The sequence below is a fragment of the Phalacrocorax carbo genome, chromosome 2, assembly GCF_963921805.1.
Source record: "Phalacrocorax carbo chromosome 2, bPhaCar2.1, whole genome shotgun sequence".
Classification (NCBI taxonomy): domain Eukaryota; kingdom Metazoa; phylum Chordata; class Aves; order Suliformes; family Phalacrocoracidae; genus Phalacrocorax; species Phalacrocorax carbo.
The window spans coordinates 119,564,555-119,580,133 of record NC_087514.1 but is presented as its reverse complement, the minus strand read 5'-3'; the positions used below and the strand labels follow the sequence as shown (position 1 = coordinate 119,580,133).

The following is a 15,579-nucleotide window of genomic DNA, read 5'->3' as shown; positions in this document are numbered from 1 at the left end:
TCACCCTCTATTTCCTTTAATAAAATAACTTCCCTTTGCCCCTGAAGAGGCCTTAATACTTGTAAATGCAGTTATGCTGGTGACAGCTTGTCTGCCCATGACAAGATTACAATTCCAAAGTTTGTTAAAACACCTGGAAGGTCCCTCATCACAGGATTTAAATCAGGAAAGTTTTTATTCGTAGGAAAATATTTTAAGTTAATTTTGCAGGTATTTATGTCTCCTTCTGAGTCTTAGATAATCGAACTGACACTAATTACAGCATGAGACAACACATAAGAAGAGATAAACGAACATTTCAATAATTTTTTTTTAGGATATGCTAATATATTTTCTCCAACAACTTCTTTTCATTCTATACGAATATCATGATAATGAGGTGTGAAGCAAACAGATCAAAAGGTCTTGTTAGGGATAACCAGCATAACTCACCTATAGCTTTGCTACTGGAAATGGAGTTACTCCAAACTCAGACTGATAATATTTCAATGCCGTAACACTTCGGCCTTTAAAGGAGGTACACAGCAGAGAAATCTTGCCAATCCAAATTTTACTATATTGCAGGAGTTCTGTCCCATAAGATTTGTAGGTAAATAAAATTACTTATACAGGTAATAATTAACTTAAAAATTATTTTATGAGTTACTCATCTGAGGAAAAACTCTTGACTCTCTAATGGAAGCACACAGTTTTAGCATGAGCAGCACGTTATTTAGTCATTTACAAACTACATAAGTGGGTTTTTTTAACCTCAGATATCACCAGATTCTTCTGATCCCAGATCTTTCTGGCTTCAGCCTTCTCTTTCTTATTCAGAAGCCCAGGATTGGGCACAGCTCCTGTAGCCCTTGCTTCAATAAGTTTGGTTACAAGCATCCAGAGGCGTGTCTGCCATCTCAGAACACCTGGCATAGCATCAGCTGGGATTAATGAAAGATTGCAGAAACAAATTTCAGTTACAATGAACAAATCCAAAACTTTAAAGAAAAGCAAAACGGAAACTAAACGCCAGGGGTAAACTTTTTTAAAAAATACCCTGTCTTTTAAATGAAAAATGTCAATGCAATTAAAAATGCCTTTACACATGCCAGGTTGCCTTAATGGAAAAAAATCAGTAAGATAAAACAAAAGTATTTTCCTGCAATGACTTTATAACATACATATAGCAAGAATATTTGCTAAATCAGTAAAGTAACCCAATGTTATGTCACTGTCAGAATGTTCATCTCGTGTTTTAATGACTCACGAAAACTGTTGTTCTACATGCTCTCATTTTTCAAACTCATGGAAGAATACAAATGTATATATATTCACACACAAGTATGCACAAATTTTTTTTAAAGAGAGGTTTCTTCTAAAATTTGATTTTAGAAATTACATGCACTTTTAGAAATTACATATACTTCTACAGAGGATGCTACTGTGCTAATGAGTATATGCTCTGATCCTTGATACCAACCTCTGACACAGCTTAGTTTGGAATGGGGACATTATAAAGCCGTTCACCCTGACCCTGCAGGCATCAATCCTGCACCGTGGATACTCTAAAAATGTGTTTCTGTGACCTAGGAACCATCCTACAGAGAGACCCAAGCTACTGCTAGTCACAGCCAGGTCCTCTGCATGGTTTGAGCCACTAGGGAAGGTATGGCTTGAGGTGTGGCACTGATATGGCTTTAGCTTGCTCTCCCACTTGTGTTGTGTTTATACTTGACTGCACAGCACTACATCACACTGCACTGCACGGTATCAACATATCCTAAGATGTTCCAACTGGCAGGAGCTTCCAATTGTGCTCCAGCAACTGGGCTTGAAAAGACCGCCAGGCCTACTACTAAACTGGGAGAAGTGAAAGACGTGACTGCAATACAGATGGATTATCTGTCTGATTGCACTAGATGAAGTACTACATGCACGTCTAGGAACAGCAAAACACAACCTGATTGACTATGTCTGCATGATCCTCATGAACTCTCCTGGGTGGTACTGGGAGTATGATGCTCTCCCCAAACTTTACATCTCCTGTTCATACCAGAAGCATGTAGATCATCTAGACACAGTAGGCTTGTCATTATCCAGACTGCAGTAATGGTGTAATAAGCTGCTGGGTAAGTTTGACCACATCTAGTCTTGCATAGTCTGGGAGATTGCTTGCCCACACCAGGGGAAAGGGGGACAGAATGGCATGAGGCCCTGCCTATATGTCCACCACTGAAAAGACAAAGAGTCTAGTCTGGGGGGCAATCCTCAAGAGGCTATCAAAACACATTCAGTGAGAAGAAGGATCATGGCAACTGAGAACCAGTATTTAATATTCTCCAAATAAGACAATTATCTGTACTGGGTTTGCATGGCAAGGTTTTGGTACTGATGGGGCTAGAGGGGTGGCTTCTGTGAGAAGCTGCTGTAAGCCACTCTGGAAGTCACATAGAGCCAATAGAGCCAGCTCCAAGTCAGACCAAGGCCAAGGCCAAACCCATCAGCAACAGTGGTAGCACCTCTGGGATGACATATTTAAGAAGGGGGAAAAAACCTGCTGTGCAACGGCAATTGCAGCTGGAGAGAGGAATGAGAATATGTGAGAGCAACAACCCTGCAGACACCAAGGTCAGTGAAGAAGGAGGGGGAGGAGGTGCTCCAGACACTGGAGCAGAGATTCCCCTGCAGCTCATGGTGAAGACCATGGTGAGGCAGGCTGTCCCCCTGCTGCCCATGGAGGTCCGTAATGGCACAGATATCCACCTGCAGCCCAATGAGAACCCCATACCAGAGCAGGTGGATGTGCCCGAAGGAGGCTGTGACCCCATGCTGGAGCTGGCTCCTGGCAGGACCTGTGGCCCCGTGGAGAGAGAAGCCCTCGCTGGAACAGGTTTGCTGGAGCAGTCTGTTCCTGAAGGACTGCACCCCATGGAAAGGACCCACACTGGAGCAGTTAGTGAAGAACTGCAGCTCATGGGAAGTACTCACATTGGAGAAGGTTGTGAAGGACTGTTTCCTGTGGGAGAGACCCCACACTGGAGCAGGGGAAGAGTGTGAGGAGTCCTCCCCTTGAGGAGGAGGGAGCAGCAGGGACAATGTGTGATGAACTGACTGCAACCCCCATTCCCTGTCCCCCTGTGCCACTGGCAGGGAAGAGGTGGAGAAAATTGGGAGTGAAGTTGAGACTGGAAAGAAGGGAAGGGTGGGGGGAAAGGTGTTTTTAAGATTTGGTTTTATTTCTCATTATTCTACTCTGATTTGATTGGTAATAAATTAAATTAATTTCCCCAAGTCGAGTCTGTTTTTCCTCAAGATGGTAACTGACTGATCTCCCTGTCCTTATCTCAACCCACAGGCCTTTCGTCATATATTTTTCTCCCCCTGTCCAGTTGAGGAGAGGGGAGTGATAGAGTGGCTTAGTAGGCACCTGGCATCCAGCCAAGTTCAAACCCACCATAACTTACTGATTTCTTCAATTTAAACATTCACTGTTTTGTTGCCATTAAGAAATTCAGAACAAATTAAAGACTTAAGACATGTTTTACACCTAATTTCCACTTTTTCCCCCTCAAAATATCTTTAGGCTGCTAACATCTCCTTTTGTTCACGTTTTTCAATACACTTTTAACATGACATGACTCCAAAATCTTTCTTTGTATTTCTCAAGTGGTAAACAGATTGGTTTGAATGACTAAATGCATTATTGCTAGCATTATACCTGCACATGCTTAGCTTTCTTAAAGAATGTTTAACCACCAAGCTCTAGTATACTTTGCAACTATGAATTTGTACCCACAGTTCTCATACTAATTTAGTTATTCCATTTTCAAGATGGAAAAATAGAGCAAAAATATTCTGTATCACTGAATTAACAGCTTCAGAGGGAATTAAGTACCCATATACTGTTAGGGACACAGGAATAACAGCCTGATTCCAAGTGGTTGGTTTTTTTAAGAGGCATTACCTCTTCATATGCCTAGCTCTGTACTGTTATATTTAGATGATAACAGAAAGCCAACTGAGAAAAGTCATATAGCACACTCCTCCAGAACATACAATAGCGCAATAATATGTAAATAAACACCTATGAATGTAAAGGGTGACAGATACCAACTGAAATAATGCTTAGTGCAGGCTGAACTAAGTAGCAAGAAGCTAAAGCAAGAAAGAATGAAGAAATACACCTTTTTAAACCAGGCTTTAGCCTTATGCAACAAGAGGGTTAGATTTAAATGTATGCATAAGACTACATTACAATGTATGAACCACAGTAGATAAAAGAAATGAATATCTGTCAGTATGACAAATTGCATGATGGCAGTAAATAAGTGTGTAGGAGGGTAAATCTTACCTTATTCAAGAACTAAGCTCATAAAAATGTCACGGGTGTACAAATATTAGTTACTAGGAACTGCCATTATTTTCTAATGAGATTCTTCTGAGAGGTATTTCATGGTCCAGCTTACAAAAGCCATTGCATAAATGTGTAAAAAAATGGAAATAATAAAAATTGCGAAGTTTTATCTGTCATCTGATATGATTAGAAAAAACATCTTATAATGAAGAAAATAATCTTAAAATAATAATTTTTAGTCAATGAATCATAGCTAATAAAAGCCAAGAGAATGAGGTCCAGGTTTACTCTATTATTTCAGAAGAAAATACCACTTGAGAATTACTTTTCATACACATGCTTGTAGCTTGAAAGAGGTAAGCTACTTGCAGTAATCTTGCAAGCTGCCTCTCAGTGATAGCTTTGTGACACCCTCTCCTTTAAAAGAAACAAACAATAAAACCTGCTCATTATACTTTTTTGATTCAATTGTTTCAAAACTTGGGCATTAAGAACTGTATTAATTTTGCATTTAAAATATAACACACTAGGAAAAAACCCAACCCAAACAAACAACAGAAACAATTTGACTTACTTTTAGCATCCCACAAAATATCTTGTTCTGGAGGAGCAGCAAACAGAATGTAAAGACGTAGGGTGTCAATGCCATATTCTTTCACTAATTCTTTAGGGTCTATTCCATTGTGCTTAGATTTGCTCATTTTTTCCCAAGCAACTTGGAGCTTCTCACCAGTTTTTCGGTAAACTGGTTCAGCTCCTAAATATTAAGACATACACAAAACATCAAAACAAATTTTGCTTATTTGTAACAGCAATGAATTTTGTTCCCCAAGTATAAGAAGAAATAACTATTTCTGGTAGCTTTTTTTTTTTTTTTGGTTTCCAAACAGTTTAAAGAGGAAGAGCTGCTGCAAATGTAATAAACCTTTTTCCTCCCAAATTCTTCCTACTTTGATGTTTTAATGCAATGAATACCTCAATGCTTCCATTGCATCATGACAAAGTCTCTTTATACTGTTTGGAAGCTGTACCTGGCACCCATCCTCTATGCTATCTTGATAGCCCCTGAGACTTAAGCATTGTTATAACCATGACATTTAAAATCTCCCAGATAGGTGTACTGATTTGGTACAATTTTGACCTGCACTTAAGCTTTTAGAAATACCAGATTTCAATTCATAGGTTTCAATTGCAGTAAGTTATCCTGACAAGAACCTGCCTTCTGATGCATGAACTTAAGAGATGGAAAGGGGCATTTACACTGATAAGGTGCAACTGAGTAAAACCACCTGCTACAAAAAAGCCCTAGATTTTCTGGAGAAAAACAGGATAGCAGACAGTGGTAAATATAAGGGGTTTTTTGGTTCGTTTTTTAACTGGCTTTTGGGGTTTGTGCGCAGGAGAAGAACAGGGTTGCACGAGAGGAATGCTTAAGGGAGGCAAATATGACCAAGCCACTCTCGTTGCTACAGCTCCCCAAACAAGGGCTGCTGCTTTGGCTTATGCAGTGAAGGCACTGGACAGAACCTGAGAAACAGCACTTTCTCCTATACCTGTGTAACACATGCCTAATGTCAACTGAATACACCAACATCAGTGTAAGCTTTCCCATGGTGTTATTGTAGGTTGTCTCTTTGCTGGGAGTCCTCGCTCTGATCAGCAAGTTGCTGAGCACTGTTGTAACAAAACTGACTTCTCGTCCTTTGGACTACACTGGAGCTAAAATAACACCATAGCACTGTTTCTGTGCTTGGATGCAAATAAAAGCTGCTAGGTTAGTAGGGTCTCTGAGCACTTGGAGTGGATATGAATCCAGAACTCACAGAGGCTGCTCTCCGGTTTAAATATTACAAGGATTCCTTTTCTCTTCCAAATTTTCCCATCACTGAGACTTCTATGCCAAAGCAGTCCCTGACTTTCTGGATGCATCTGTGCTGGTCTTCCCATGCAATCTCTCTTACCAGTGAGATCAACCTCCTCTCTCTTCAAACACTGGCCTGTTGTTGTTAGTCTGAACGTCTGATTCTTGATAAGACCTTGAACCAAGAGCTTATGGAAAGGCTCCCTAAGGATGGAAGGAAAAAGAAACTTGGTTGTTGAAAAGAGCTGTCAAAAGCATACCTTATGATAAGCCTCAGGAGTTGAGCCAATCAGGCACAATTATTTAATGAAAAAAGAATTTCAAGTTGACTACACATAAATGGGTGTCACCTTTGAAAGAACATTTGTGCATTTATTCATGGTGGCTGGCTGGCAAGTATAAGTATTTATTTGTATTCTGCACACATTCCTGCATCCTGATTTAGTACTGCGTTATTCTAAGATCACTTTTCAAATTAGCCTATGGATAATACACAAAGTTCCTTGGCCACCTGTGCAATTTCACTAACTTCAAGTTAAATCTGCATTTGTAAAAGAGTTCAAGTACCTGGCCTCACTGTCTTACAAATATTTAGTCCTAGCTTCTCTCTGAGGAGCACAGCATTTTGAACAAATCAAAATCTCGCTGCACATTTCTTTCTATAAATGGAGAAGATAGTTTCTCTAACTTAAACACTCGCATGCCCTGTCCCTTTGCAGAACTAGCCATGAAGACCTAGTTGTAAGAAAAAAGAACACTAGAAAAATGGCAACGCTAGGAAGTTCACATCAGTGGATCAATTTTTTAGCATCTTGAACATTAAAAGTTTACTTTTCTATCAAAATTTATATCAGGCAGAGTAAACTCTCATCAAATGTGTGTATGACAGAGCTAAAAAGAGCCTTAAAAGGACCAATGCTAAGGGCAATGGTGCACTCAGCAAGAAATTAAACACTGCTCTGGTTGACAGATACATTACTGCTGCCACCTCCTTTAATGATCTTACATTTCTAATTCATTGAGTCAGCTGTCTGCCATTGTTTTAACTGAAAAAAAGACACAAAATTAATCTCTAGAGGTTTTGGTCCCCACTTGATAGGTCGGGAAAGTAAGGCAGTTCTAACAGCAACCCCAAGAATGCTAGGGGCCAGGGAGGAGGTATGCAGCCAGACCCAGAAGGCTTACATAGTCAAGGGAGTCTTCTCATGGGATCCTCCAACACAAAGACGTTTGTGACCACCATTTTGGAGGACATGCTAATCAGCACTTGTTACTACTGACTTGCTAATCCTAATGCTCACATGTGTGCTCAGCATTAAGCCATCTGAATCCTCCCAACCTCCACCTAACAAAGCCCCACATATTTACCAAAACAACTTATGCAAAAAGTACACATCACTTATGTTTACATATTTTTCAAAAAGCTAGAATAAATCCATCCATCTAAAGAAGTAAAAATAGGCTTCCACATTTTATATCACACGTACAAAAAAGTCATAATCCAAAACACTACGCACTTTTATGAAGTTATTTTTGTATTTTACATTATTAGGCAATATAAATTATATGGCAATTTATCTCATTATTTAAACCACTTTAATGTATTTAAAAATATAGTTACAGTATTATTAAATTATATAACACTTATGCATGTTTTAACTGTATTAAAGCAGGTATCTTCCAACTACTACTCTTTAAACCCTTTTGATGACTCTGAAGTAAAGAGATATTTGAAATAAAAGCTTTAAACTGGGAGAGAGAAAGTCACAGGCTTCATACTTTATCTTCAACATAATCATACCTGAACACAAGTTTCCTTCCTCGCATATTTTGTATACTTCTAAATATTGTAAAAGAACTGGCACATAGCGTATCATTCAGTCACCAGGCAGCACTAGTCTCTACCATACCCCCTGGTTTTATTAGCAGTGTTAAGAGTAGCAGTTCAAGCATCTCTATAAATATTTTTCTAAACAATATTTCATAGGTTCCCAGAAAAATCCTGTTGTTTAGAAATAAATTCAAGGAACTTGAGATGACAACTGAAGTAAAATTTAGACAGTACAAACAAGAAAAGGTATTTAAAAAATAATTATCTAAAATCTCAAATAATTTTCTCATATTATCCAAGTGAATTAGAAGATGAAGATCAGAAACAAAAACCTTGTAATCCTATCATCAACAAATGGTGTAAAAATGCTTCAGGAGATAACTATTCAGGATAAGTTTCTTCTACAAACTAAAGACATTACACCAAGGAAGAAGAAAAATACTTTCCCCCCTCATCATTCAGACTTCAGTCTGGTTAAGATGTTAAACAGTTATTAAAAGAGCTTACACTTGCTGCTATCTAGAATAAAGCTAATGAGGTCGTTAGAACATCCAAACCAGACAGGGCTCTTCACAGGAAGTGATTTTTCAAGTAACACTTATTTTTACTGACAAAGAGTTAGTTTAGATCATACGCCAAGATATTAAAAGCTGAATGCAGGAATGAGCATTTCCTATTTTTGTTTATGCTGACAGAGACTACAAAAATGCGATGCAAAATACATTACCAAGTATGGGGAAAAAACCCCACGTGTTCCTAGTGGGAGACCGCAGGAGAATGGAGACATGCCCAAAATGAGGAAGCCAGAGCCCGACTAATAAACACAGTGCTCAGAAACAAACTGAGCCGCGTACTGCATTTCCCCTGAAGTGCACAGTGATTTTGTCAGCGTTGTGGTGGCTCCACCTCATGGTCACATGCAGAGTTACACATTTATTTATATTAAAACCACACACATAAAACCTTCCCCTTCGAAGAAGGTGATGTGTTTCTTGACTTCGGAAGGGAACTGCCAAGATGCTGCAGCTCATCAGGTGTGATGCAATTCTGATCTAAATACTGCCGCACCCACTCATGGCCTGGCATCATAAATACCTCCTGAGCCATACCACTGTGAACAACTGAAACTCAGCTATGTTTGGACAGACGGACACTTCCGGCACAGGAAGCAAAGAGGTGGCTTGAGTTTTTCTGAATGCTCAATCACATTTCAAGCTGTAAGGATGCTCGAATGGAATATGCCTTCACCTGCCCATAAGCCTGTTTGTGCCCACGCAGGAGTATGGGCACTGTGGCCTTAGCCGGGTATAACTTTTGACCATATTTTACATCAGATGGGACCCCACCTGTGAAGTCTGCCTGATGCCTCCAAGAAGGATCAGCTGTGCTACCCATGAGGTGTGGAATCCATCTTCTTCCTTTCAGCAATGTTCATATACAGGTTCATTTCTATGATAGATCAATGTCTCTATATAGGAGCTCGCAATGGATGGAGGGGCAAGCGTGACTGACAGATCAGGAACTCCTGCTCAGTGCAATGTTCTCAGGCTCCCCGCTCTGCTCCGTGCAAGGTGACTAGTGGGACGTTCAATCCAATTACAAATGACCTGGCTGGAAGGACTCTGTGGAGCCTTCAACAGTGATAAACAGTGGATTCAGAAGAAGGGATAGCTCTATCAAGGGAGCTCGCTGCATGTATTTGCATCCCACACTTCCAGAAAGGCTGAGAGAGCCCGACACTGTGCCTTGGAGTCAAGTGGTCAGTCACTGTGAGATGAATTCAGGTGCTTGTGAAACCTGCAGCTAGATCTATCTGTAACAATCTGGCAATCCTGTAGAATGGCAGAAGTGATTAGGGGATGTGGGAGATGATCATTTTAGGCAGAAAAAAGATCAAACAATATTGAACATTCGGATTTTACGCAGTCAATAGCTGAGTGCTTTTACTTAAAATTAACACTAGTGATAAAGTCCCTACTGAACGTAGAGAAGCTCTAACATCCTTCCTTTACAGAACAGGCTATTTCTGTCACACACGTCTTCTTTTATTCTATAATGCAGCTATGTAAAAATAGTGCCTTCTTACTCAACAGATTTGCTCTCTATCACAGTCAACTTTGCTGACTTAATGGCAACAATAAACTTTTTTATTGCTTCATAATCCTTCAGAGAGAGTGTGCTAGTTCCATTTAGAATTATTCATCAGACAGGACTGATTATACTAAAGTCTAGGAAAGAGCCAAATTCCGTGTAACTTGTACTTGCAATAGTATAGTTGAGCAGGTGTAACAGTGTGTCAGCACACGCTTGCTATGATGGATTAGGCTGGAACAGATGAGGAGGTTGCTGGCCCCAGCTGCCTACCTGGCCCCTCTCCCAACAGTGGTCACAGCTGGGAGAGCTGACTGGCTCGTAAATTAATTCCAGAAGCAATGCACTTTACAGACCAGATTCCTAAACCAAAATGACATCGAATGTGGGCTTAATCTGTTGTCACATGTACCAATACCCAGAGGGTGCTATTTGTCCTGCCTTGTCATTACTGATGAAATGAGCAGCACTTCCCACCATCTGCAGGTCAATGCATTAAAAAAATAAAATAAAAGATCATGCCCCATCTTCAGGGGATATTTAAACTATATTGACATCTTTACTATTTTAGATGCCTATGAGCATTGCATCTTCTATGAAAGCATGTGTGACATTTGTAAATGAATGGCCTATAATATTTCTATTGCTATAATGTATATCATGTGAAGAGGTTGCTTTGAAACTCTAAAGTATGAAATTCTGAACTTTTGTTTCCAATCTCGTTATTATATTAATAGCCATTAGTACAGAATTAAAGACTAGCAGGAAATATTTCAATGGATTTCAAAGCTAGTGGATAGGAGCCAAACAATGAAAATTTCCATGAAGAAAAGCTGTCAAAATGAAAAATTACTACAGATTAATAGGAGAATCATAAAAATGTGTCAGGATACTAGATAACACTTTAAATGGTGGCAGCACTCATTAAGTGAGATGTAGCAGAATTTTACTAATTTATTCAGTGAACAAGACCTGAGCTACTAGAGAAAGATTGAAAATGCACAAGAGGGCAGTGTTTTTTAACATTTTAGTGTTTTTCCTTGGAGATGTGGGCTTCGACACCATGACTTTAAGCTTCCTAACAATAAGCTTGTTGTTTCTAATCACCCTTTTCAGATCTCTCAGACCAGCCCTTGAGCAGCCCTACCAGAAGACTAAGCAAAAGTGCCTTCTGACCAATGCTAAAACATATTAAAGACACATGGTAATATTTACAAAGGAGCTGAGATTTCCATATCAAAACAAAATCCTAATTTGACTTCATGGCTTAAAAGCACTTAATGCTTTAAGTGTGTAAAGCTAAAGCAAGTAAACCATTTTGCACATGATGATGATTTTGTTACAGTCATCTTGAATTCTAAACACATGTATAAGCAGTACATACAGCAGATCCTAGGGGCAACGCTGTAACCTATCTTCACATGTGCAAGAGTTCTTGAGATTGTATATGGCCTCTAGTCTTGCAAACTACTTCTAGAGAAAACAACTTTGATTTTATCTTCTATTGTCACTAGACATAGTCAGTGCTTCTTCAGCATTTTTTTCTTTGAAGTTAAGAGGTTTTTTTCTGCAATTTACCATATTTAGACTATTCTGGGCTCCGTACTTTGGTACTACTGCTCTGTCACAGCAGAGTATGAATAAAAAACATTCCAAATTCATACAGCTACAGAATCATGGACTCTTAAAATAATGTAGGTTGGAAAGGACCTTTGGAAGTCATTTGGTCCAACCCCTTTCTCACAGCAGACCTAAATTCAAGTTGCTCAGGGCCTCGTCCAGCTGAGTTTTGAAAATACCCAAGGATGGAGATCCCATAATTTCTCTGGTCAAACTGTTCCAAGTCTGACTACCTTCACTGTTCAAAATTATTTTCCTTTTATCCAGCTGGACTTCGTTGCAATCTGACTCATTTCCTTTCTCTGTACATCTCAGAGAAGAGTCTGGTTTTGTCTTCTCTATAATCCTCCTGTTGTAGACTGCAATTAGACTCCCTCCTTAGCCTTCTCTTCTCTAGGGTGAACACGTTCAACTCCCGTAGCCTCTCCTTGTATGACACATGCTTCAGCTTGTATGACACCTGACCATTTTAGTGCCCCTTCACTGGACCCTCCCCAGTTTGAGGAAGTCCCATATTTTGGGGGGCCTCAAAACTGGACACAGTATTCCAGATGTGGCTTCCTGAGAAATGAGCAGAGATAATCAAAGCTGGACATGCTTTTGCTAATGCAGTGCAGTATACTGTCAGGCCTACTCACATCTGACTTGGTGTTCACCAAGACCTCTACAGCCCTTCTCTGTTGTGCTCCTCCTCACACAGTTGGCCAGGCACTGTCTGTTTCCATGGGTAATCTGCTCCATGTACAGGACTCTGCATTTGCCGTTGCTGAACTTCATGAGACTCCTGTCAGCACTTCAGACTTGCTCCTCCAACTTATCAAAGTCCTTTGCATTGCAGCCCTGCCATCCAGAACATCAATGGCTTCTCCCAGTGTGCAATGAACTTGCTGAGGGTGTGCTTTGTTGCACTGCCCAGGTTGTTGATGAAGATGTTAAATACAGTTGGCCTCAGCAGTGACTCCTGAGGAATACCAGTTGCAAACAGCTGCCAGTCAGACTTTGAACATGGACTCTCTGAGCCTGATGGTCCAGACAGTTTTTCCATCCATGCTGTAGTCCACCCTTTCATGCTGCATTTCCATAGTCAGACTACTAGGATGCCATGGGAGAACTTGTTAAAAGCCTTGCTAAAGTCATGGTAAAAGTCATGGCACAGCTCTCTCCTCATCCACAGAGGGAATCATCTCACCACAGAAAGAAGGGAGATTAGTTGGGCATAATTTATCACAATAAATCCTTAGTGGCTGCTCCCAGTCACCTTGTCTTTCATGTGCCTCAAAATTATTACCAGAATGATTTGCTATAAATATTCTTGGGGACCAATGTCAGGCTGACTGGCCTATAAGCACTTTTTGCCTCTTCTTGAAGATGAGTTTTGCATCTGCCTTTCTCCAGTCAACAGGGACTTTCCCTGATCACCATGACCTTTCAAAAACAATTGACAGTAACCTCACAATGGTAAAGGCCAACTCCTTCAGCACCATTGGGTTCATCCCATTTGCTCCCATGGACTTGTACCTGTCTGGTTTAATTAAGTGATCTCTAACTCAATCATACTCTACAGTGGGTAGTACCTCTCTCCCTCAAACTCTCCTACTAAGCACAAACCTTGACAGCAAAAGCCAAGGCAAAGATTGTCCTTTGGTATTAGGCTCTTCATCTGATTTTGTATGAGGCCAACACTTTCCTTGATGTACCTGTCAATGTATCTGCAGAAGTCCTTCTTACTCCTTCACATTCTTCACTAGTTTCAATTATAGATGAGCTACAGCCTTTCCTAATTTTATGCTGCCTACCCAGTAATGCTTCCACATTCTTCCAGGGGTAGCCCATCCCCACTTCCCCTTTACATGCACTTCTTTCAGTGCTTGAGGTCACTCAGGAGGTCCGTTTTCAGCCAACCTGGCCTCTTTCCTTACCTCCTCATTTTATTGCACACCGGCATGGACCACTCACTTTGCAAGCAAAGCTCCCCTTCCTTCTGGTCTCAGTTTACAGTGACAATAGTTCAGCCACCATAGTTAATGTTGTTTTGGGAGGTGGAAGAATTTGACTAGAAAAAGAACATTTTGCTGCTGTGTGTTACAGCTCCACTACATGGCTGATAGACTGGGATTGTAAAGTCATTTGTAGAATTGATAGCCTTGAAATTGCTTGCAAGGAAAAGCTCTGAAATTCTTTGCTTAAAGGAAGAGTGCCAATGACAGAAGGGATCTGCTTTGAGCGGCCCACTCCCTCAGAGAAGGAACAGCCTTCCTGCTGCAGCTGTGCAAGCTGGAGGCAACAGGGTGAAACACAGGTACACAAATCATCCACATCCAAAATCTCAAACACAGCTTTCACTGCAAACTATTTTGCAGGCAAGAATGAATGATGAAAACACATCGTCTGTTTTCATCAAATGAGTATGAAATAACTCAGGGAAATATTCTGCTGTCTCCACTAACTAGTCTGTCCTTTTTCTGGTACGTAGCTACTTAAGTTCTAGTTTTGTAGCAAAACTGCATTCAAGAGAGTTCAGTGCCATGTATATGTGGGTTCCCCTTTTACATCAAGTTTTTAGAGTGGATACTAGTAAAGAATGAATGCATACAAGTTTCCAGCTGAGAAATTACTGAGCAGTTCCTCTCATGGGATCACTCATTTTGACTCGATCTATTCAAATGTCTCTGCTGATGGGAGAACTCGACAGACCATGGTGCAGTATTTCACTACTCTGACACTAGTACCTTCCCTGTTGAGGCGTACTTGTGATGGCATTTTAAGGTAAAAAAAAGGCAGAATTTCAGTGGAAATGGGTACCTCAAGCTGGGAACCTGAGAGGACAAAAAATAGAACATCAGATGACTCATCTTCCTACCTCACACTTTACCTCTAACCAAAACAGAGGATACCGAATTAGGCTACAGCAGCATTAGCAAAAGAGTAGTTAAAAGTAATTATATAAAAGTCATTAAATAAAAAATAAATTGACAGCAGATACATATACTGCTTTTGCTTATCAAGAATTGTTTTGCACTGTTCAGCTCCAATACTGCAGTGAATTACAGGAGTGCTTATTTTTCTACATATGCATGGTTCCACTGAAATTAATGGTATTACTATGCATAAAGTTACTTAATTTGAAATAATAGTGCTACTCAGAATACCTGAAGTTACTAGTTTATGCAAGTTTTTGCAGGCTGAAAATCTACAGCAACATTTTATCACTTGCTCTGAGCCAGGTAACACTCATGTAATAAAAATGCTTTGTATGTACGCATACAGAAAATGCAACTGACTGTGAGCAACCAATTAATTAGCCAAGACTGACAAGCAGCAAAATTCAGGCTTATTCAATGTAATGCTCTATCATCATAACAACGTCCACTAACACTCTTGCTAGTCAAATCAAATATGAAAGAATTATTTAGAAATATATAAGTCTTACTTGTGTTTTGTCATCTTTAGGTCATGGCAAAAATGGCTGAGAAACCTTGCATAGAATAAGTGCATAACTGCATGCTCCTTTCCTCCGATGTACAAATCCACAGGCATCCAGTAGTCTGCTAAGTCATTACTAAAGGGTCTGAAAAAACACAATTATAGAAAAAATATAATATGGAAAAGAAAGATCAGCTCTACTAAAGAAACTCATCATACTTGACTAGACACTATTTACTGAGAGCTATACATATGGAATAAAACTTTGATTTTGCTATCAGATCTCAAATTTTTAAGAATTGATATGCTTATTAAATTATAGACAGAATTTTAATTGCTTCTGAAAAGCAGGTCCACAAAAATATTATTTTCGTATATTTTAGGGAAGCAACTAAGATCTCACAGACATTACCTGAAAAA

General features: G+C 39.8%; 1 protein-coding gene across 2 annotated transcripts in view; it reads right to left on the bottom strand.

Moving 5' to 3' along the window:
• LARS2 (leucyl-tRNA synthetase 2, mitochondrial) overlaps positions 1–15,579 on the bottom strand; it is a 93,981-nt gene that overhangs the window by 19,775 nt on the left and 58,627 nt on the right. For both annotated transcript variants that reach the window (XM_064444090.1, XM_064444091.1), the window contains 4 exons: positions 15,167–15,304; positions 6,295–6,398; positions 4,908–5,090; positions 751–920 (listed from right to left, as the gene is read on the bottom strand). In XM_064444090.1, coding sequence (XP_064300160.1) covers positions 751–920; positions 4,908–5,090; positions 6,295–6,398; positions 15,167–15,304 — 595 coding nt within the window. The remainder of the gene's footprint in view (positions 1–750; positions 921–4,907; positions 5,091–6,294; positions 6,399–15,166; positions 15,305–15,579) is intronic.